The sequence below is a fragment of the Rhineura floridana genome, chromosome 1, assembly GCF_030035675.1.
Source record: "Rhineura floridana isolate rRhiFlo1 chromosome 1, rRhiFlo1.hap2, whole genome shotgun sequence".
Classification (NCBI taxonomy): Eukaryota; Metazoa; Chordata; class Lepidosauria; order Squamata; family Rhineuridae; genus Rhineura; species Rhineura floridana.
In genome coordinates this window covers 104,751,844-104,775,280 of record NC_084480.1, presented here as the reverse complement: position 1 = coordinate 104,775,280, position 23,437 = coordinate 104,751,844, and the positions used below count along the sequence as shown (strand labels likewise).

Here is a 23,437-nt window from a genome sequence, read left to right as displayed (position 1 = left end):
GCAAATCAGCTACCTTAGTCCTCAGGAGTTCCACTTCTTCCGTCTCAGAAGTGGGGTTTGTCCCCCCCGCTGCTCCCTTTGACATCTTGTCCCAGTCAAGTGAAGAGAGCATTGAGGGTGATTTAGGTGGCTCTGTCAAGCTGTCAGGCCCAGGATGTGACTCAGGAACCAGACCAACGGCTGCAGTTAATTCGTGTTTTATTAGGGTAATGTCCAAACAAAGACTGCATTTCCTCATGAAGCAATACAGGGATACAGGTCCTGCGGCATTGGGAGAAAGTTGACAGAGCAAGGGACTTCTTCCCGCCTGTTCTTTAAGAAGGGGCCAAACGGGCGCGCAATCTTTTGCTCCTCCTTAACTGCCCCTCAGGTACTGCCCGCCTTCCCCCCTTCTCTCCTGTCTTTTCAGCTGTCTGCATGTGTGCGGTGAGGGGGGAAGCATCACCCCCTCCTCTTCTGAAGTTTCCGATTCCAGGATGGGGGATAGGGGAGGGGCTGATGGTAAACTGCCTCCCCGCTTTTCGGCTGTGAGCAGCCCTCCCTCTTTCCCCTGTTGCTCTGATCCTGAAAGAGGAGGAGGCGTGAGAATGTCCAGGGAGGGCACAGGCTCCCCGTTGCTAAGCAACCTTATCACTGGCAGTTCCTCTGTTTCGTCTTCGCTCCAAAGGGGGGAAGTTCCTCCCCCTTCCCTCTGCCATCCATCCGAATACTCTTCTCCCAACTCTCCAGGATCCAGCTCCCCGGGATTGGGACCCCAGCTCTGCCTTCCGACAGCATGTTTATTGAGTTCAGTGGGATTTACTCCCGTGCAATCATGATTAGGATAGGTAAACCTGACCAAAGGGGAGGGAGGGCTGGAGTGGGCAGAGGAGGGGGAAGAAGGAAGAGGCGAGGGGAGGAGGAAGGGAGAGGAGAGGGGAAGGAGGGGAAAGGCAGGTCTGATCATTTGCATGCTTATTGAGTTCAATGGGATTTACTCCTATGCAATCATGGTTAGGATAGGTAAAACTGACCATGGGGGAGGAGGGGGGAAGGGGAAGGAGCATATTGGAAGGGGGCAAAGGAATGGGGAGGGCAGGTTTGATCATCTGCATGCTTATAGAGTTCAATGGTATTTACTTCCGTGCAATCATGCTTAAGATAGCTAAAACTGACCATGGGGAGGAGGAAAGCGAGGGGGAGGAGGGGGAAGGGAAAGGAAGGTATTGGAAAGGGATGGGGATGGGGAGGGAGGAGTAAAGGAAGAGGGAGGGAAGGGGCAAGAGGGAGGGGATTGGAGGGAGGAGAAGGGAGGGTGGGTTTGATCATTTGTATACTTTTTAAGTTCAATGGGATTTATTTCTGTGCAGTCATGTTTGAAAATGGAAATGGACTGCATTCAAGTCAATCCTGGCTTATGGCAACCCTATGAGTAGGGTTTTCATGGTAAATGGTATTCAGAGGTAGTTTTACCATTGCCTTCCTCTGAGGCTGAGAGTCAGTGACTGGCCCAAGGTCACCCAGTGAGCTTCATGGCTGTGTGGGGATTCGAACCCTGGTCTCCCAGGTCTTAGTCCAACACTGAGTCGGGGGAGGGGCAGGGAGGGGAGGAGATTGGGTGGGTGGGCACTGGGCAGAGGGAAACCCCTTTACTTTCCACAAGGAAAACAATGTGAACAGTATCATTGCTTTTCAATGTTTCCCCCACCTTTTTATTCTAGAGCAGACACATGTAGCCTTCCACCCAAATTTAAACCAAAGCTGTCTCTGGCCTAGTCAGAAGCATACCAAAACCTGAGATTTGAGGGGTGGGCCTGAGTGATGTCACTGGGCGGACCCGAGTGATGTCATTAAGCATGATACATTAAGCATCAATCACAGTTGCTTGGAGCATACAATTAAAAAAAAAATCTGATTGGAAATTAAAATAGAAATCTTAGCTAAAAGATGGAGACTGAGTAGGGAACATTTAATCTAGCCTACTTGCTTTCAGCAAGAAGGGTTTAAGTACCTTCAGGCCAGGCCAGTCACCAGAAGGCCACTGCAGGGACAAAGGAGCCTAGAGTTGTGGAGATGTTAGATGGGAGCATTGGGGAGTAAAGTTGGATGCCCCTGAAGGGTACAATTCTAAACACACTTACTAAGGGATTAAGCCCCATAGAACTCAACAGGACTTACTTCTGAGTAGATATAGTTCGGATTGTGCTGTTGGTAAAGCTTGACTAGGGATCCTTTGCAAAGACATCTATCTCCAAGCAGGGTTGGCAACCCCCTGCCTGGAATGCCCTGCCCTTATCTTTTAACATGGCTGCTCCAAACATCTTTACAGATTTGACCCTTCACTTCAGAAAGAGGTCTGAGAAATGAGCAAGAGTAAGAGTAAGAAGTATCTTTTAAAATTGTTCTTTTCAATTCACTCTTGAATGCACATCATACCTAGGGCAGATCCACACCGTTCATTTAAAGCACATTCAACACCCATTTGAGCACATGAATCCCACCACAGAATCATGGGAACTGCAGTTTGTTAAGAGTGGTGAGAACTATAACTGTGAGGGGGAAATGCCACTTCCCAGAATTCTTTAGGGGAAGTCATGCGCTTTAAATGCAAGTTGGATGTGGTTTAAACGTATTGTGTGAATCCACTTAATAAATTTTGCCTGCATGAAAATTGTTTTAATTAATTTTTCAAACTGCAAATGAGCTATAAACTGTAGTGGGTGACCATGGGCTACTCACCATCTCTCAGCCCCTCAGGATGACAACAATGGAGAACCATGACCTCCCCAAGGCATACTTAAAATGTAAAGGAAGTATTGTACAACCATAGTATGAAATTGGATACTTATTAAGACACAGTATGACAAAATATTTATATAAGCATGACTATCAAATATGTTCATTATTTACACAACCTGTAAAGATATTTATAGTGCAATCCTATGTTTGTTTACTCAGAAGCAAGTCCCAATGTATTCAGTGGGGCTTACTTAACCAGGGAAACCTGTACCCTCAAGTGATAAGGAACTTGTTCTTTTAACAAGCCTTTTATTTCTTATTGTGAGCTGCCTTGGTTTCCAATCACCAACCCTACCTCACATGGCTGTTGGAAAGGCCCCCCCACACACACACATGTAAAAATACACCCCATATAATAGTTTATTGTCAAACCAGTTGGTCACTGAGGAACATTTTTTTAAAAAAATCAGTATTAGTTTCCTACATAATAAAAACTGTGATACCTAGGTAAACCCTGCCTAATTGCTTTAAAATAGGATTGGAGAGGGAGAGAAAGATTTACAACACAAACACAAGTCTGTCCTATGTTTACTCAAAAGTCCCATTAATTTACAGCACAATCCTAACCATGTCTACTAAAAAGTAAGTCCTAATGCAGTTCAATGGGGTTTACTCCAGGTACATGGAAAGCAAGTATTGAATTAAATACTTTCATATTTCATAGCCCAGGGTCTGACTCTTGCACAGAAGAGAAAAATATTTTTAACCCATATTACTTACGCAAACTGCAAAATCTCAAAGCCACCATTTTCTGATGTTGAAATTAAGCCTAGGCATGCCTGGATCAACAAGGCACAACCCTGGCTTCATTTATTGGCTACAATCCTGAAAGGGCGGGGTTAGAGCCAGAACTTTGAAAAGTTACTTTTTTAAACTACAACTCCCATCAGCCCCAGCCAGCATGGGCACTGGATTGGGCTAATGGGAGTTGTAGTTAGAGCTAGGAGCTGTTATAAAGATCTGTAAAACAATTTAACAGTCGTGCAGGGGGGCGATTAATGTTTTGGTGTATATCTCGGGAACCAGACCACCTAGAAACTTAATTTTTTTTTAAATTAAAGCTGAGAGTCTGGAGATTAAGGGGTGCTAGCTGGAGAACCAGAGGGAACCCCCAAAAACTGGAGACTCCGGCCAAAAACTGGAGACTCCGGCCAAAAACTGGAGACTCCAGCCAAAAACTGGAGACTCCGGCCAAAAACCGGAGACCTGGTAACCCTACTCTGGCACCATCCACACCAGGCCTTTATTTCACTTTGGACGGTCATGGCTTCTCTCAAAGAATCCTGGGAAGTGTAGTTAGTGAAGGTTGTTGAGAGTTGCTAGGAGATGCCCTGTTCCCCTCACAGAGCTTTAATCAGAGTGGCTGACTGTTAAACCACTCTGGCCACTGGATCTCTGTCAGTGGAATAGGAGTCTCCTCTCAGCACCCTTCACAAACTACACTTCCCAGGATTCTTTGTGGGAAGCCATGACTGTCTCAAGTGAAATCAAAGTCTGGTGTGGGTGTAGCCCCCTGATTAGGCAAGCCCAGCAGCTGTGAGTCTGGCTTTTAGAACACTGACAGTTGGTTTTTACTCAGGATACCTGACATTATCATTGAGTTCAATGCAAAATTTCTTAAATTAACTAAAAATCAGCCAGGCATTTTTGTAACTTTTAAACTGCAGAAGATGAAGGTCAGTGTATGGGGCAAGGTCAGTAATAGGATTACAGGTATTCTGTGAACATGGCTGATTTTTTAATGAATTTCAACAGATTATGAGAACTCTGACAGAAAAAAGTCCAAAAGAGCTCTAGGGTTTCCCCCCCTCTTTTTAGACTTTGAACTCTTTATTCTCTCTGACTGTTTTGTGTATCGCCATGAAAATTTAGGGTTGTTAAGCAAGCGTTTCTGAGTTCAGGATTATAAGTTTTGTAAGGTTTTGTTTTGAAATGAGCTTATGGGAAGCATCAGAATGGCATGGGGGTATTTTCAATTTAACATTGCGGAATGTAAAAAATCCACGCTGGCTATAGTATACAGCCACTCTCATGGCTGTATAATTTTTATTTAAATTATAGTAATTATTTCTACATTTGCACCTATACATATAAATCACCATGTGCAAATTGGGGGCTTTTTTTTTTAAGTGATGCAAATCCTCTCTTTTTTGGCAATGCATAACTGGCCATGATATTTGGAAGTTGTAAGTGTGATGTCTGGAAGATTCTGAAACCTCAATTCTGAGATCTCAATACCCAAAGGAGAAACGGTCAAATTAGGTGTGATGGTTGCCAGGTATCTGGTTTTGACTTTTTAACTAATCAGCCAGTACAAGGGGGGTGAGCAAGAATGAGGTGTGTGTGTGTGTGTGTGAGAGAGAGAGAGAGAGGGAGAGAACCCCTTGCCCTCGCTGCAGTCCTGATTGGAATCAACATCCCTCACTTGCTGTTTGTGATAGGAGAATGCCAATGGAAACTCTCCTCCCATTGCAAATAGCAGGAATTGGGAGAGTAGATCAGATTTTAGGTGGGACTGCATCAGTGTTAAAAGGTTAAAGCCCCTTGACTTGCCCGACCCCTAGCACCAGCTACTTAGTTGCCAAACTATGTGACAAATGTCATGTCTACTTGGGGCCTAAGCTCATCTGAAGTTTTGTATACTTATTAGACCTGCATTTTTAGAAAATATGTAAACATAGAAACTCAGAGCTGCTTTTGAACATTTGGCCTTTTTATATTTTTCCACTTCTCTCCTTCCTCTTCAACCCTTCCCCAAACCTATGTATTAATATCATTATCCCTTGCAAATTAATCAAGGTATGGAAATGATGACCCATGTTGCAGAAGAAAATAGGTTATTTCAAAGATCAGGCACCAACTTCATATTTTCAGTTTTTATTGATGACTGGCGGTACTCCTACCAAAATGCATCGTATTTTTCAGGAATCCATGAAGCAGAATCCATCATCACCGTTTCTGAAATACAGTAGGAATAAAGAGTCCATTTTCACAATGAAGGGATGTGAGTGGGGGTGTATGCGTTCCCCAAAGGTCTGTTTTGCTGTTTGACTTTAAAGGATCTAAGGAGAACAATATTATTGTATATTTTCAAACAGCATTAAATTGTTCAGAATAGTAAAAATCCCACAATGGTAATAGAGTGAATGGGACACAAAATAGCAGATGAGATTCAATAGATTGTATCCAGCTAAGTCCTACGCATAGCAGGCCCATTGAAATCAGTGGACTGGTGTAAGTCATGACTAAGGGCGCAATCCAACTCATATTTACGCCGGGCTGAGGGGAGTTGGATATGCCAGACCCCCAGTTGAGCCAGCAGGGTCCTGGTTCTGCCGGGCTTCGCCAGGCTCCACCAGCAGTAGTCCCTCTGTCACAGCAGAGCTGGGACCCTGTCAAGTCAGCCAGGGGTCTGCTGGGGAAGCACAGCCTGGCAGAAGGGGTGCCGGCAGAAGCCAGAGTAAGACCCCAAAAGGGGCATTCTTGGGGCATGTTGGAGGAGGAGCTGAGGGGGACGACTTCTGCAACATCCAACTCCCATTCAGAGCGCTCCTGCAGGTCCCAATGTGGGCCAAAATTACACTGAGAAAAAGGCTGGTCTAAGAAAATAAGTCTAATGAAAGTCAATGGGGAGTGCTTACTCACCGGTAGAGGTATTCATGAAGCAGACTTTTCTTTTTTGCTTGTGTGTGCAGCTCCTGGCAGAGCCAGTGGCCCACCAGCCCAGAACCTCCCAAATGAAGCAATTCACTTTTACTGGCAACAAGGCAAGGCATGCTGGGTCTGTTATATGTCCTGAAACTGTTTCCTGTCAAGGTGTACATTCAGTAGAGAGTTTTGGCAGAAATGGGAATGTAGTTTTAATCACTTCATTTTTCCTGCAGATTCTTAAGGTTTTAAAATCAAAATGCTAACTTTTAAAAAGAAAATTCCAACTTCTATAACTATCATAATTATAACTATTAAAATATTGCATTTTTCATTGCCTGTTATTCTTAAAGTATGTATGGTTTTTGATGCAGTCTTTCATGGAACAATCCTATACATGTCTACTGAGAGATAAGTCTTCTAGACATTAATAGGACTTACTCATAGATAAATCTGTGTAAGTGCAGACCTAGATGTATTGAATATTTATATACGAAAATATTTTGAGGAGGGGGCTTCAACAAAAACAATCTGCTTAAAAGAGTATGAACTGAAATGATTCTTCCAACATGATACACCTGATTCTTTCTTGAGGATATCTCCTGTTTCTCAATGAAAACAAGAAAATGACCACCCCACCATTATACTGCTGAAAAGAAGAAAGGTAGGGCTTGGTAATCAGGAGTGGATTTTTGTGTGGAAATATTGTGAGCTCAGCTCAGTTCTGGAACTCAAAACAAATCCCTGGGCTAAGAATTAGTTAATTCTATGTGTATATATTTTGTGGCTTGCTCTGATTGGTGGATCTTGGGTTTTTGTAATAATAATAATAATAATAATGATTAAATAAAACCTGAAGTCTAACCATCCTGATCAAGAGTATTACAACTCTACAAGGCAGGTTTATGTTACCATAAAACCATGTGATGCAGCAGTTTCTAATGGAGGCAGCCATTATCATGTGTTTGACCATCAGGTGTGTCTAATTTTGATTCATCACACTTGACGCAAAAGGTGAGAGCTGCACAGAAGTGAACAAATCCACATTTTTTTCTTCGTAGTACACAGTAGAAAAGTGACATAGCTTTTTTTGAGAACGCCTTCTTTGGCAATGTTTTGAAGTGTCTTACCTCTGCTATTGTAGTTTCATCCTTGCAAGCACTCCTTTGAACCATGCTACAACAACCCTGCAAGGTAGGCCTGTGCCCATACAAATGATTTAGTGCAGGGGTGGCCAGAAGGTAGACTGTAATCTATTGGTAGATCCCTGGGAGATTTGTAGTCAATTGGCAAGCACGTTTGGCTTCCAGTCATTTAACAATAGCAACAAAAGGACACACCCCCATTTGGAAATCTGGTAACTGAAATTAGGAATATTTGTGGAAAGTAGGAATAGATCTATGTGTGGAAAGACTGTGAGCTCATCTTAGTTCCGATAACCCTACTACACATATGTCTTTTGCAGCTGGCTGTAGTTGGTAGCTCTTGGGGTTCTAGTAAAACACAGGGTAGATCCCAGACTCTGCAACAGCACTGATCTCCTGGTAATGGCAGCACTGCCACTCAATGAATGGGGATGGGGCAAGGTGCCTGCCAGTTCAGGGCTGGTGGCACCACCATTCTGCAGCGGGTGGGCACACACCTGCAGGCTAGTGCTGCATTCCACCAAAGTACCCCCGACCTTGCCATCTCAGTGCCACTGCCATTCTGCCCCCCCATGTGTCACTGCTGACCTAAACTATGAAATTATTGGGAAAATCCTGACTATATTTCTTTCTCTTGACCTTTAGGAGGAAATATAAAGCACAAAACAGAATTTACATTACCATTGATTTCAATAGGTTTTAAAAGACAAAGGAAGAAAATTATAGTGGATAATTTATATTGTGATTTATAGAGGTACTGTAAAATAAAGCCAGTGTTGTGTAGTGATAAGACTACTGGGCAAGGACCTGGGCGACCTGGGTTCAAATCCTCATTCCATCATGAAACTCACTGGGTGACTTTTGACCTAGTCACCTTCTCAGCCTAAACTACCTCATAGGGCTATTCTGAGGATATATTGGGGAGGTGCAGGACTATGTGTGCCACATTGAGCTCTTTGCAGGAAAGTTAAGATGTAAAGGAAATAAGGCATTAAATAAAAATAAGGTTACAATCCTATGCACATATACTTGAAAGTAAGCTCCATTGAACAGGGGAAGTTACTTTTGATAAACATGCTTGGGATTATGTTGTTAAGACACAAGGGATAACTATTACCCAAAGTTTCTATTATTTATTGATAGCTATAATTTCTGAGCTATATATTACCTAGCCATTAAGATATTTCATTATTGCAGTTGTGACTGCAGCTATTATTCATTACATGTCACAGGGGGTTGGAGCAAGTTTAAAGCAGCTTTTTGGAATCTATTTGTGGCACAATCCTGAAGAGTAGCTGTGCTATTATTATTATTATTATCCGCAATTTATTAGATGCCTATCTGGCAGGTCACTCTAGGCGACGTACAATAAAAGAATAATACATAACCAAAAACAAATACAAAACAGTCAAATAAATTAAATAAAGGATCAAAATAAACCATAAACCGAATTCACAGCATTAACTACACAGCTAAACAAATTTCTCCTCCTGCCTACTCGAAAAGCCAGGTCTTCAGCTGCTTCCGAAAGCACAAGAATGAAGGTGCTAGGTTTTAGCCCAATGATTATCTGCCAGGTTCTTCATTGCCTCAACATATTCACAGAGAGTTTCTTCGTTTTCACAACGCTCACGCCAGATTATGTCGAAGTCTCCCACTTCCCGGTATTTCTTGCGCAGGCACTGGTGAACGCTTTTCATCACTCCAGGGAGCTTCTCCTGCTGCAGCTTCCGCTCTTGTTCTCAGGGCAAGCAACAACAAGAGTCACATGATGACACATTGAACATTTGACAGACTTATTATAAACTTTATAATATTTATTGATAAATCACCTAGTATTTAAAGGAAATAATTGAATTTAGATGTTAAAGGCTGTCATTCTATGTTCACTTTTACTTCAGGAGTAAGCCCCATTAAACTCAGTGGAACTTACTTCTGAATAAACATAATTAGGACTGCACTGTAACGTCAGATTCCTAACACTTTCTTCCCACCCCTTTACTAGGTTATTGATACATCCTTCCACCTTTTCTCAAGATAGCAATTTTCACTTATCTGAGTGCACAGGGGCCACACAAGTTCTGCTTCAGAGTCTTAGGGTCCCCCCGCCTTTTCTCTCTTCATTGCCTTTCTGTTGTCCTTTCACCTCTTCCTACATTCCCCTCAAAGTGATGCTGCAATCCTATGCCAACCCCACTTACCTGGGACTTACTTCTGCATAAACATGGCTAGGACTGTACTGTGAGTAGACTATGAGGCTGGAATCCGAATCCTTCTTACTTGGGAGTAAATCCCACTGAACTGAATGGGATTTACTTTAGTGTAGGCATGTGAATGTAAACCATTTTTTTTTAAAAAAACCTAACAATTTAGACAGCCCATACCTATCTCTAGCTTCTCTGACAGGGATCACAATTTTTTAGGCAATCCTAACTCCACTTACCTGTGAGTAAGCCCCATTGAAGGAAGTGGGACTTCTGAGAGTAGATATTTTTAGAATTACAGTATGAGCCCTCAAAAGATGCCCCCTTATCTCCCCTCACTAGGTTTCTGCTTCTCTGCCTCCTTCCCTGCCTTCTCTCAGTATAGCGATTTTCACTTGACTGAGACCACAAGAGGCCTGAACTCCATTTAAGTTTGTAAAACAAACTTAATTTTTTAGAATTAACAATTTAGACAGTCCATTCTTCATTTGATGTGTCCTGGACAGAATCTCTCACATTTTTAGGCACTCCTAATTCCACTTACGTGGGAATAATAATAATAATAATAATAAAATTTTATTTTTAAGCCGCCTATCTGGCCGAACCAACGGCCACTCAATGAACTCAGCAGAACTTGCTTCTTAGTTGACCTTTTAAAAATTGCAGTGTGAGTCCTCCCAAGCTCTCCCCTCCCTCACTTTTTGCCTCCTTCCTTCAAGCTCACTCACTGCCAGCACACAGAAGCCCTGCTACAGGTTGATCTCCTTTCCTCTTTCTTGCCCTTGCCTCTATTTTAGCCTTATTCCTCTTTTCCGCTCCATGGCTCCCTCAAATGACGATTCCATGAGCTCATTTCTGATTGGCAGCAGTAGCCACTGCTAGAACAAAGCCTCAGACTCTCCCCAAGGAGGAAAACTAATTCCTCATGATCAAGTCCATGTGGATAGCATGCAGGGAGAGTCAACAAGTGAACAAAAGACCTCTTTCTTCAGGGTACCAGTACATGTGGTGATTTTTCAAATCACCACTTGTAGGCTCTTTCTCAAGAGCAGCTGAACCCAGGTACAGGGGACTTCTACCTGGGTACACAGTAATGTGTGAATACCCCTATGGTTGTGGTTGACAAAGGATTGGTTAAGCTCCTGGCATTAGCAAGAATCCATTGCAAGTCCTGAAAATAACTGCCTTTTGCTGCTTGTCTGCACATCGGAAGTTGAGTCAATTTAAATTTTTCAGCAGTAGCAGTTATTTTTTGTACTGTTTTAAAACATATGTTTAAAAACTGTTGTTTTAACTGCTTTTGTATATGCAACCATTATATGATAGTTGCATGTAAAAAAACAGTTAAAACAATTGCATACACACACACAAACACACACACACAATTTAAAAACCACAGCAGCACATATACCAAATAAATTTAAATCCAATACAGGTTGCAACTGGGATAAAGAACTGCTTTTAGAAGGCTTGTTGAGAGAGGGACATCTTTACCAGGTGCTGAGAAGACAATAGACAATATGCAATGGAGAGAGTTCCAAAGGGTAGGTACTGCCACCGTAAAGGCCTGATTATTCCAACATTGTGCAGAACACACCTCCTTATAGGGGAGTATCTGCAGAATGCCCTGTCCTGCAGAATGTAGTGATTGGTTAGATATACAGGGGATTGAGATAATTTTTTAGATATCCTTGTACCAAGTGGTATTTTAAGTTATTTGGTTTTAGATCTGTCGCAGGCATCTCCAGGTAAGGCTGGAAGAGACCCCTGCAAGCAACCCTGGAGAGCTGCTGCCAATCCGTGTTGACAGTACTGGGCTAGATGGATCAAAGGTCTCTCTCTGTCTCTCTAGCTCAGGCCCCTTGCACTGGCTTTCTAGATAAGGCAGTTTCCAATGTGCCTACTTATGGAGTTAGGATTACAGTGCAAGGAAGCTAAGCAGGTTTACTTCAAGTCCTATTGAAACCAATAGGGCTTTACTGGTAAGTGTGTTTAGCATTGTGGCAGGTGTGGGGAACCTTTGGCCCTCCAGATGTTCCTGAACTACAACTCCATCACTCCTGGCCATTCACCATGTTGGATGAGGATGAGGATGATGAGAGATGTAGTTGAGCAACATCTGGAGGGCCAAAGGTTCCCCACAAGTGGATTATAGCTTTAAAATGGGATATGTGGGACTTAATGCTCTTCAACTGTTTAATCAAGAGCAATTCCATTTCAATTGTGAATGATTACAAAGTGAATTGGAGGCTGTTTTTGGGCTCCCAGTTTAGAGTTTTCAGATCAAAATCTCCACAGCAAGACACTTCAGGACCAGATCACACCGGAGTAGGGATGGGGGAGAATATTCAAAAAAATCAAACTTGGTACCGGATCCTGACTTAATTCACTAGTTCACTATTCCTTTGGAGTGGCACTGATCTCTTGCCGTGGGTCGTGGCTGTAATTGGCACAGAATTTGCTGCCATGACTGCAATCAGCAAGAATGTTTTTATAAATCCTCCCCCTATTTTATGTAATTTTTTTCATAATGAAGATGTTGTGTCAACCACAGGATTTCCATTTGTCCATTATATATTATGAACTTTTTTATTATTGTTCTTCAGGACCCCCCTTTCTTTTGTAAAAAATAGGTTATGAACAACACACACATACACTGTGCTGCCCAGCAACCACTCAGTTCAGTGCAAGTAGCAATCAATCCTTCATCGTGGGAAAGGGGTGGGTGTACTCTCCTCTCCTCTGTGAGATATCAGTGTTTCCAAACTGGCACAGACCATATCCAAAAAAGAGTAAGCCTAAGGCAAGACAGACTTGAAGGTGATTAGAAAAAACACCACATGGAACTCTGTGATCAATTCATTCATGTAAACAACCTAAAAATTACACAATAGTTTTCCTGCCGCCAAAAAAGCAAATGGAAAACTGGGATCATTTATGGCACCTACCTAAAAATTATGCAACATTTTCCCCCACCACCAGAAAACTATGTGGAATACTGTCATTTACATAAGTACCTACAAAAATAATTACATACTTTTTGCAACCCCCGCAAAAACCTGCGGATTGAATTGCTGAAAAATGCAAGCAGCAGATCGAATCAGCAAACACCAGAGAAAGCAGAAACAAAAAAAGGATGGACTGGTGAAGAAACGACGGGCTATTAAACTGCATGCAGATTGGGACCATGCAGCAAACCCCATCCCTCCACCAATGTTAAATGTGTCTTTGACACCAAAGGTATAGGAAGATTTTTCTGCTAACACAGATGTGCACTTTCCAAAACAATACGCAAATTGAAACTCATCCGTCCTTCAAAATTCACATTTCTCCAAATTTTGCAATGCAGTTCTCCAGCCAGGTAATGGGTACAAAAATGCATGTATTTGGGTAGAGTGTGCATATAAATGCATATATTAGGCAAAAACAACATAAAATGCATTATATTTGGGGAAATTGCTTTGCAAAAATGTGCATTCTGGAAGAAATTTGTACTAAAATGCTGATGAATTTTCATGAGGACTTTTTTTTTAAAAAAAATCACAAACTGCTGTGGAAATGTGGAAAACTGAACTTAAGAATGGAAAAATGAGACACTGAGGGAAATCAAAATGGAAATATTTGCCCATACCTACTTCAGAGGAAGGGTTTTCTTCAGGACTTCAGTAGGGGAGGAAAGGATTGAATAGAACTCCCTCTCCATGTCTGCTCAGATCCTGTTCATTATCAACGCCTCACCTCTCCAGCTGATGCAGTTTGGATTTTTTTAAAAAACCTCATGATAAATGCAGTCACATTTAGCATTGTGATTAGTTTGGCCCCAAGAAAAAAGGGCACCTCTAATGGAAGTGTAAAGATAAACATTCATTATATTCTTTGGGTTGTGATGACCAGAGTTTATTTTTTACTGCTAAAATGAAGAACATCTTGCAACTTCAGCATGCCTTTGGATAATATGTGAGGAAATTTAAAAGCTAGCTAACTGTTCTTGAGGTGCTAGAAACATGGTCTTCTTAGGATCAGGTGAATGAATAACAAGGATTTTTAGTTTTTTTCCTAGCCTGATTTTTATAGAATCAAAATATAACTAAGTTAAGATTTGTGGAATGCTGAAAAACTCTCCTTTCATCACAGGAAAAAAAATTGGAAGGTATATCTGAAAATAACTGCAATCTTTTTAGTCTTCAAGGTGTCAAAATATGAGAATAAAAGCTTTAGAAATGGATAATGGCATAGATAGCCCCAAGTACAATAGTAGAGGGTATTTTTAAGGACAGCACAAACAGAATAGACAAAGATACATGAATTAATGAGTAGCACAGCACAGATGTGGAGATTACACTGGCAAAGTATATAATATATGGGCCTGCTTCAATAAAGACTACTTTTCAGTTTCAAAGGAGATGAGTGGTACTGTTTTTTGGTGGCAAGAAGTAAGTTTTGCCAGTTTTGACTGGTTTGCCAACTATGACCCTGTTTGGAAAAAGTAGGCCTAACTCAATCATTCATGCAGTGGTTGCATCCAAATAGAGACCTTATCCTAGTCTCTTTTGGAATTGCTTTAATAAGATTTTTTTTTAAAAAAATTAAGATGTTTTTAACATGTTTTATTTTTGAGATGTTTTTAAATGTTGTTAGTGTTTTGTCCCTTGTTTGCCACCCTGGGCTCCTTCTGGGAGAAGGGGTGGCTAATTTATAATAATAATAATAATAATAATAATAATAATAATAATAATAATAATAATAAATTGCTTGTTGAATGGGCACTAATGATGTACTTTTACCTGCAAACAAAGGCTTGAGAGAGAAATCTAGCATGAATGTAATGCTAATCATACAGGTCAGTTATCAGCTTTTCAAGTGAAAATGAACCGTTTGTATTGCTTGTATAAACAATGGATAGTTAAGTAAATAGCCTGTGTCAAGTGTTCCCAAGCCCAGCATTCTCCAAAATGGTTGCCCCAGGGCATCTGCCTCTAAATATGACCCCTTGGTACCTCTTACATTAGAAATTAATCATTGTTCCAAAGTGGTGATGCATACATTGGGGAAGGTCTGCAGCTCAGTGATAGAACAACTACCTTGCATGCAGAAGGTCCCAAGTTCAATCCACAGCATCTCCAGGTATGGGTCTGACTCTTGTGTCCCTGTGCTTCCTATATGCTCCAGGTTTGAGATGGCCTCTGCAAAATGCCTCCTGCATTGGTAGGCTCACAGTTCTAGGTTTACCTGGCATCTGCATCAACAGCCAATCATTTCCCACAAAATGCCCCTGAGCAATGCCGTAGTGGGTCCATTGTGTAAAATGTAAAATGGCCACTCACCAAATCAGACATCCAGCATAGGTGCCAGCACCAGTAGGGCCTGCTCAGTGCTGATGCTGGGCCAGCCTGGGACTTCCAAGGGGTTTCTAGAACAGCAGTTCCCAAACTCTGCTGTTGAGAGCACACTAGTTTGTAGCACAAGTAATTGAAGGTTCAGTGAGAACAAAGCACCCATCTTCCATGTGTCTCTGTAGGAATTACTTTGTTGTTGTTGCCTTCTTCCAGTTAGGAAAGGCAAGTAGTATGGTATGGATTGAGAGAAATGCTTTCTGCAGAATATTAGAATTCAGCGTCACCCAATAGAAGTGGCGTAGTCTTGGAGCTGTCCCATGCAGGTACTTCTTCACACAGCATTAGGGTTGCCAGGTCAGAAGCATCCCAAAACCTGAGATTTTAGGGGCGGGCCCGAGTGATGTCATGGGGGCAGGCCTGAGTGATGTCACGGGGCAGGCCCGAGTGATGTCATTAAGCATGATACATTAAGCATCAAACAGTTGCTTGGAGCATACAATTTTAAAAAATCTGATTGGAAATCAACATAGAAATCTTAGCTAAAAGATAGTGCCTGGGTAGGGAACATTTAATCTAGCCTACTTGCTTTTGGCAAGAAGGGTTTAAGTGCCGCCAGGCCAGGCCAGTCACCAGAAGGCCATTGTAGGAAGAAAGGAGCCTAGTGTTGTGGAGATATTAGATGGGAGCATTGGGGAGTAAAGATGGATGCCCCTGAAGGCTTCAATTATAAACACACTTACTAAGGGACTAAGCCCCATAGAACTCAACAGGACTTACTTCTGAGCAGATATAGTTCGGATTGTGCTGTTGGTAAAGCTTGACTAGGGATCCTTTGCAAAGACATCCATATCCAAACAGGGTTGGCAACCCCCTGCCTGGAATGCCCTGCCCTTATCTTTTAATGTGGATGCTCCAAACATCTTTACAGATTTGACCCTTCACTTCAGAAAGAGGTCTGAGAAATGAGTAAGAATTAGTTAGAAGATTCTCTACCCTTTCTGTCTACCCTGTGGGCTGCTATAAACCCACTTTGACAGCCAACCCAATTCCAGTGAGTAATAATTGACAGAGAGAAAACACACATGGTTTGGTCTACCTTCACAGGCAGCAGCTTGGGAACAACAACTGCAGCCACACTTTCAAATATGTGAATTCGCTTTTACCACTATTGGGCAAGAAACAAACTGCCATGAAACCAATATGGTGCATCATCAATGGGTTTTAGAGGGTTGAGCTGAGGACATGCAACCACTGCTGTTGCTTCGATAGATGTAAGGGTTAAAAGTAAATGAAATGCAAACAGAAAATGAAAAACAAAATACAGTGATGCTTTCTTAAATGCAATACCATACCAAACACAACAAGATTCCTATGAGTAAGGCAGACAACTTAGCATCCCACAACCAGCCAGGAGTCATAACCGAAAACCAAAACTAAAAAAATCCTTGCAGCCAGTCAGTTAATGCAGAATGCTGTGGCATGATTGCTGACATGAGTGAGATCCTATCAGCACATAATACCTCTGCTCTGAAATCTGCATTGGTTGCTGATTTGCTACCAGGCCAAGTTCAAGTTGTGCTTTCCATGTTATGGGTGCCACATAGTACTTGTTCTGCTCTTGTAAGAAATCAGTCCTGTAAAGTGGCAGCATTTTGGATAATCTGTTTATAGGGTTTTCGTGGTAAGAGGTATTCAGAGGTGGTTTACCATTGCCTTCCTCTGACTTTGGACACATACCATACTTTGGACACATAATGAGAAGACATGATTCACTAGAAAAGACAATACAGAAAAACAGAAGGGAGTAGAAAAAGAGGAAGGCCAAACAAGAGATGGATTGATTCCATAAAGGAAGCCACAGACCTGAACTTACAAGATCTGAGCAGGGTGGTTCATGGCAGATGCTATTGGAGGTCACTGATTCATAGGGTCGCCATAAGTCAAAATTGACTTGAAGGCAAATAACAACAACAATGAAGTGGCAGCACCTACGCTTTGGAACTCCTTGCCTATTGACATTAGGCAGACGCCTCTTTTCAGCACATGCTAAAATCATTTTTGTTTAGGCAAGCCTATCCACGCATGTAGAAGCTATTGTGTTTTTAAATCTGTTTTTAACTCATTGTTGGTTTTATTAATTTGAATGTTTTTCAATACATGTCTTTAACTGTTTTTGCCAATAATTTTATTGTTTTAATTCTTTCTGTAAACCGCTTTGAGATTTTTTACAATAAAGCAGTATATAACTGTTGTAAATAAAATACATAAATGCATTTTGGAGTCACAGCTTTTAAAAATGTTTTTAAAGATGTTTTGTTTTAATATATTTTAAAGTCTGTTTTTATTATTTTTAAAGTGTTTTAAGTGCTATTGTTTGCGCCCTGGGCGCCTACTGAGAGGAAGGGCGGGATATAAATCAAATAATAAATAAAAATAAATAAATAAACTTCATTCACCCAACCCAAAATTCAGAATCATGCCACTTTAAGCTGTTTTGCAACTGTTTATACTTGTTTTATGGCTATTGGTTTTTAAAGGATTTATTTCTTATTGTGAGCTGCCTTGTTTTCCAAACACCAACCCTATCTCACAGGGTTGTTGGAAAGACACACACACACTTGTAAAAATACACCCCATATAATAGTTTATTGTCAAACCAGTTGGTCATTGCAGAACATTTTTTAAAAAAAATCAGTATTAGTTTCCTACATAATAAAAAAGGTGATACCTAGGTAAACCCTGCCTAATTGCTTTAAAATAGGATTGGAGAAGGAGGGAAATATTTACAACACAAACACAATTCTTTGTTATGTTTACTCAAAAGTCCCATTAATTTACAACACAATCCTAACCATGTCTAATCAAAAGTAACTCCTAATGAATTCAATGGGGTTTACTCCAGGTACATGGGATTAGCATTGCTTTACTCCCAGAAAAGCAAGTATTGGATTAAATACTTTCATATTGCCAAAGTTTTCAAAGCACTGCCCTCTCCAACAGCCCAGGGTTTGACTCTTGCACACAAGAGAAAAAAACCATTAACCCATAATTATTACTTACTCAAACTGTAGATTTCAAAGCCACCATTTCCTGACGTTGCAATTAAGTGTAGGCACTGCTTCAGTCAACAAATCACAACCCTGGCTTCACTTATTGGCTACAATCCTGAAAGGGCAGGGTTAGAGCCAGAGTTTGGGAAAGTTATTTTTTTGAACTACAACTCCCATCAGCCCAATCCAGTGGCTATCCTGGCTAGGACTGATGGGAGTTGTAGTTTAAAAAAAGTAACTTTTCCAAGCTCTGCTAGGAGCTGCTATAACAGATCTGTTAAACAGATTTAACAGTCGCGGGGGGCAGCTGATGTTTTGGTGTATATCTCGGGAACCTAACCACCTAGAAAATTAATTTTTAAAAAAAATTAAGCTGAGAGTCCGGAGATTAAGGTGGGTCAACCGGAGAGCCAGAGGGGACCCCCAGAACCCGGAGTCTCAGGCTGAAAAATGGAGATCTGGCAACCCTACACAGCATAAAATTAATTTCTGAAATGTACTGATAATTCATGGAGGATCTAGTGATGGCCATTAGCTGACTTGAAAATGGATTGGATCTGTTTATGAAGGATATGGGTAGTGCTTGGGTGTAGGGTTGCCAGGCTCAGGGCCTGAGAATGATTCTGTATCTTTAAGACAAGAGAAATTTCAGCCAAGTGCAGCTTTTCTTGCAACCCTGTAATGGGAAAAACCACAAGGTGAAATTCTCCCTTCCTCCTGCACAACTTTTAAAGACACAGAAGACCTCTTGGAGGCCGGGCCTGCACAACTTTAAAAGTTGTGCAGGGGGAAGGAAGAATTTCACTTTGTGGTTTTTCCCATTTCAGTGTTGCAAGAAAACCTGCACTTGGCTGAATTTTCTCTTCTCTTAAAGATACAGAATCATTCTCAGGCCCTGAGCCTGGCAACCCTGCTTGGGTGTGATGAATTAGCAGCACTGAATCACTGCTGTTCAGCTTTAAGCTGGAAGTGTAGTAGCAACTCCACTTCCAGATTTCTGGCACGCAAATAATATTCTGTAATCAAATGGGCAGTCTGCCTTTCTCTATCATGAATGTATTTTGTGTGTGTGTGATTTTCATTGGGACCATTGTGTGTGGTGAAAAAGTTAAAATGCTCCCTCTTTCCTCTCTGCCCTCCTGATTATGATTGTTACCCTCTGTGTCAATTTAATGGAGGGGGGAAAGAAAAAAATTGATATAAAGGCAATTCTAGTTGGAAAGGGAAGGGTTAAAATAATTGAGCTGTTTCTTAGAGGGGAAAGGCAGACCATAGGGAAGGAACTGGCCAGAGTAAACTATAGAGGCCATAGCTGTGTGATGGGCCATCTACTTCTAGGAAAATCACACATCTACTCCATTATGGGGGTTTTTAAGACACATTTTTTGAGGTCTAAAAAACTGGAAGTTGAACAAGGAAAACATGGGAGGAGGACATGTTGATCATGATTCATGACATCATGCCAGATGCCTTGTAAAAGGTGAGCGACTAATGTGTGCCTATTCTACAGTAAATACCCATTGTGACAGCATCCCAAATGTATCACTGGGCCATGATAGTTACGTGAAACATCCTTGTTCATAGCAGAGACCTTAGGGAGGGAACTGAAGGAAGGGCACTAGGATTGTCTAGTGTACAGAATTGTCTCCGTATTTGTTCTTTTGACCTTCGCAGAGTGCAAAACATGGGGATACCCTCTCTAATGATACCTTGCTCAGATTGCACAAATCTGAGTGGAGGCTGCATGCTACAGTATTGGGGTATCATACCGCATTATGTAATAAATTTATTTAACAGCTTAATAATATATACCTATATCTGGGGGGAGGGGCGACATAGCTCCTACAAGTCTACCGGTGAAGCTCTGATCCTTTTTACTTCTCTTTCCTTCTTTTTTTTAAAGCTCTGATTCAAGTTCTGAAGAAGAACTTACAGAGGAGGAACTGGCCAAGCTGAAGGAAGCAGTGGAGGAGAAAAAGAAGCTAATTGCCACATTAAGGAACAAGCCTTGGAATATGAAAAAGAAACTGAAAATCTTGAAGTATGACCTTGTGTGCATTACAAGTTACACTGTCTCTTGTAGGGTGTGTTTATTCATGTATCAGGTTGTGACTACTTGATTGTGCAGTACATGATCACTTAGAGGAATGTGCAAATTGGTGCCCCTGAGAAGTTGAATTGGATTGGTTGGATTCAGACTAAGTATGTTATGTTTACTGTATGTCCCATTGAAATCATAGTGAAGGAAGTTCGTCATGACTTACTTAAGTCCCTTTGATTTCAGTGGGACCTAAGTATGAGTAAGGCTGCAATCCAATACATGTCTACTCAGAAGTAAACTCCATTGGGTTCAATGGGACTTACTCCCAGGTAAGTGTGTATTGGATTGCAGCCTAACCTAGTCTGGATCAAGCCCACAGTGTTGGAGGTGATAAAAGTTGTACCTGTGATGTTTTTAATCACTAATGGCTCATATATACATGCAATCAAGTCACCATTTTCATACGGGAAGATCCAATGTCATACCAGTGGGCATGACAGAGTTCTCCTCTCCCCTATAACCCCCCAGCTGCTCTGGAAGATTCCCCAAGCTTTTGGAGCAGATTTTCCAGGCGTAGAGGCAAGCTGCAGGGGGATTTGCGGAATCTGAAGTCTGTTGCACAAGTGGGGCACCATAATTAGATACCCTAAATATATGGCATTTTATAAAAGAGAAAATCTCATTTTAAAGAGTTGTCCTGTAGGAGTCCAAGCTGATCAATATGAACACTGAATTTCTCTTTAATGAAATTTGAGCTGGTGCCTGAAACCATCTTGACCTGTTACTGAAAAGTTGAGCAATCCACTTGAATCCTCTTCTTCAGCAGCAAGCTCTTAACTTTGGTAATTCATTCCCCACTTTTGCAGCCTTGAAACAGGCCAAGTACAGTACACCTAGCACTTTGAGAGCTGCAACTCCATACGTACAATGAATTATTAAGCCAGGCCGTTTAAGGACAATAATACCTGTGCTCATGAAACATTCATGTCCCTTGTGTTGGTAATTAGATTAATGTTTCTTTGAATTTAATAAAGCTTTCACAGATTAGCTAAGAGAGAACATTTTGGCCTATCTTGTATTATCGATAATTTACCTATAGCACACAATCCGGTAATATACAAAACTTGGTTTTGTATTTCTTGTAATTTTGACACCTTCTCATCTTTGAGTAAGGATGTACAAGGGTTGGTTTTGATTTTCAAATATGCTTTATAAACATACACAGGTAGTGGATTATATGTAAGGTCCTTAATTTGCCCCAGTGGGTGAGTAGGCAGTCACCAGATAGCGTTCATAAACTAAAATGCATTTACTGATCTTATGCTGATGTATTTTAAATATTTTTTTCCAAACCGATTTCAGTAAATTTATCCATATACCACATTTTGACAGACACATTTATGCTCAAAGCAGCTGACAGAATATAAACAGTAAAAATGCAGTAGTAAAATAACCATAATACAAAATAAAAATTACAGTATCACTACACCATAACACTAGTGTAACACAACAGTGAACATTCAGAGACCAGGGTTCAAATCCCTAATGGGCCATGAAGCTCACTGGGTGACCTTGGGCCAGTCACTGTCTCTCATTCTAATCTACCTCACAGGATTGTTGTGAGGATAAAATCAGGAGGAGGAGAAACATGTTTGTACAGCACCTTGAGCGCTGTGCATTTATATCCTGGGATATAAATGTAGTAGTAGTAGTAATAAAAATAATAAATAATAAAGTCTACCAGCAGCAAGTCAATTAACAGCATCCCAATGTAGCCCTAAAGCTGATGGCATTTGTATTAGGGATGTGAGGATCTGCCAATTTCCATTATCTCAGTTTCTCATTTTTCCAATATTAAATTTGGTTCTCCACATTTCTGCAGCATTTTTTGAAAAAAAGCCTCTTGACAATTCTCCAGCATTTTAGTGAGAATTTCTCCTGCCAAACATATTTTTGTATACAGTTTTGAATAATAATCATCTGTATTTTGGTATGTTATTTTCAATTTTCATGCCAAATTTCCTCTAACATATGCATATTCACAAATATGGCTTAGCTGGAGAACTGCATTGCAAAATTCAGATAAGTGCAAATTTTGAAGGATGGTTGTGTTTTGGTTCTCATGTTTTGAAAAATGCAAATTTGATAAATTCAGCTTTATATGCAAACTGAATCAAATTTCAGCCTCATCCTTAATTTGTACCGAGCCCCAACTTTTATATCTAGACTCAAAAGGTCAGAAAATACCTCAGAATTCTTTTCTCAGCATCTTATGAAGACTCCTAGGACAAGAAGGTAGAGCATGGCAAGTGGAAGAAGCTCATCGTCTGATGGCAAATACAGGTCCTCTCTCTTTAGCATTTATACAGTGTTACAGAGTGCTCAAAGAGCTTCAGGTAAACTCAGTCCCTATACTGTAGTGTGTTCGAAGTGCTTTATATATATATACTTTTGTCAGGTCTCATCGCTGTGCTGATGCCTGCCACTGGACCCCCCTGCACTAGGCACTCTTTCACCCACCATTTTAACTTCTCACAAATTCCCTGATGTAGCATTGCTCTGGGGCATTGTGGGAAATTATAATAGCAGTCCCCAGGGGAAGCTCTAAATTCCTGCCACCATCCCCACCAAGTAGACTGGAGGGGACCCACTGACATAGGTGGGTGGGGGCTCATAGCACTTTGATCTGGAACCTCTCAAACTTGGAGCGGCATACATTATCTTAGTAGTAGTTAGGGCAAGCTCATGGGGTAAGTTATGGGGTAAGTTAATATTATTTCCAACCCCTTTCTTTATTAGTAAATATCAATGTTCCTCAGTATGATCTACTAGATAGGTCAGACAAAGGTGTTTCAAGCAGACATCACACAACCTGAGCAGATTTGAGGTGAAAATGAAGGAGATAATTTTGCTTAGTTTTTGTATATATTTTGGAATATTATCTGAATACATATTCAGATATTTTGAATAAACATTCAGATAAACACAGACAAAGACAGATTGGGTGTGCTTGGCTTTGTCATTATATCTAAGCAGTGGGGAACAGGTTATGGCACTTCAAAAACAGGGAGACAAGCCTACATTTCCCTGTCGGCTTTTTGTAAGTAGACAAGTGCTATCAATTTGGCCAATAAGAATGCTATATTAAGACAAATCACTTGAAGATAAGCAATGATTAGGAACAAAAGTTTGATTTTTTTTCCTGTCAAGGGGCCTTTATGAATAAGAATATTTG

General features: G+C 41.0%; 1 protein-coding gene across 1 annotated transcript in view; it reads left to right on the top strand.

The window, feature by feature from the left end:
• The window catches only part of TMC1 (transmembrane channel like 1), a 141,178-nt gene that overhangs the window by 32,224 nt on the left and 85,517 nt on the right, over positions 1-23,437 (top strand). Inside the window, exon 6 of the mRNA XM_061609349.1 lies at positions 20,065-20,202. Coding sequence (XP_061465333.1) covers positions 20,065-20,202 — 138 coding nt within the window. The remainder of the gene's footprint in view (positions 1-20,064; positions 20,203-23,437) is intronic.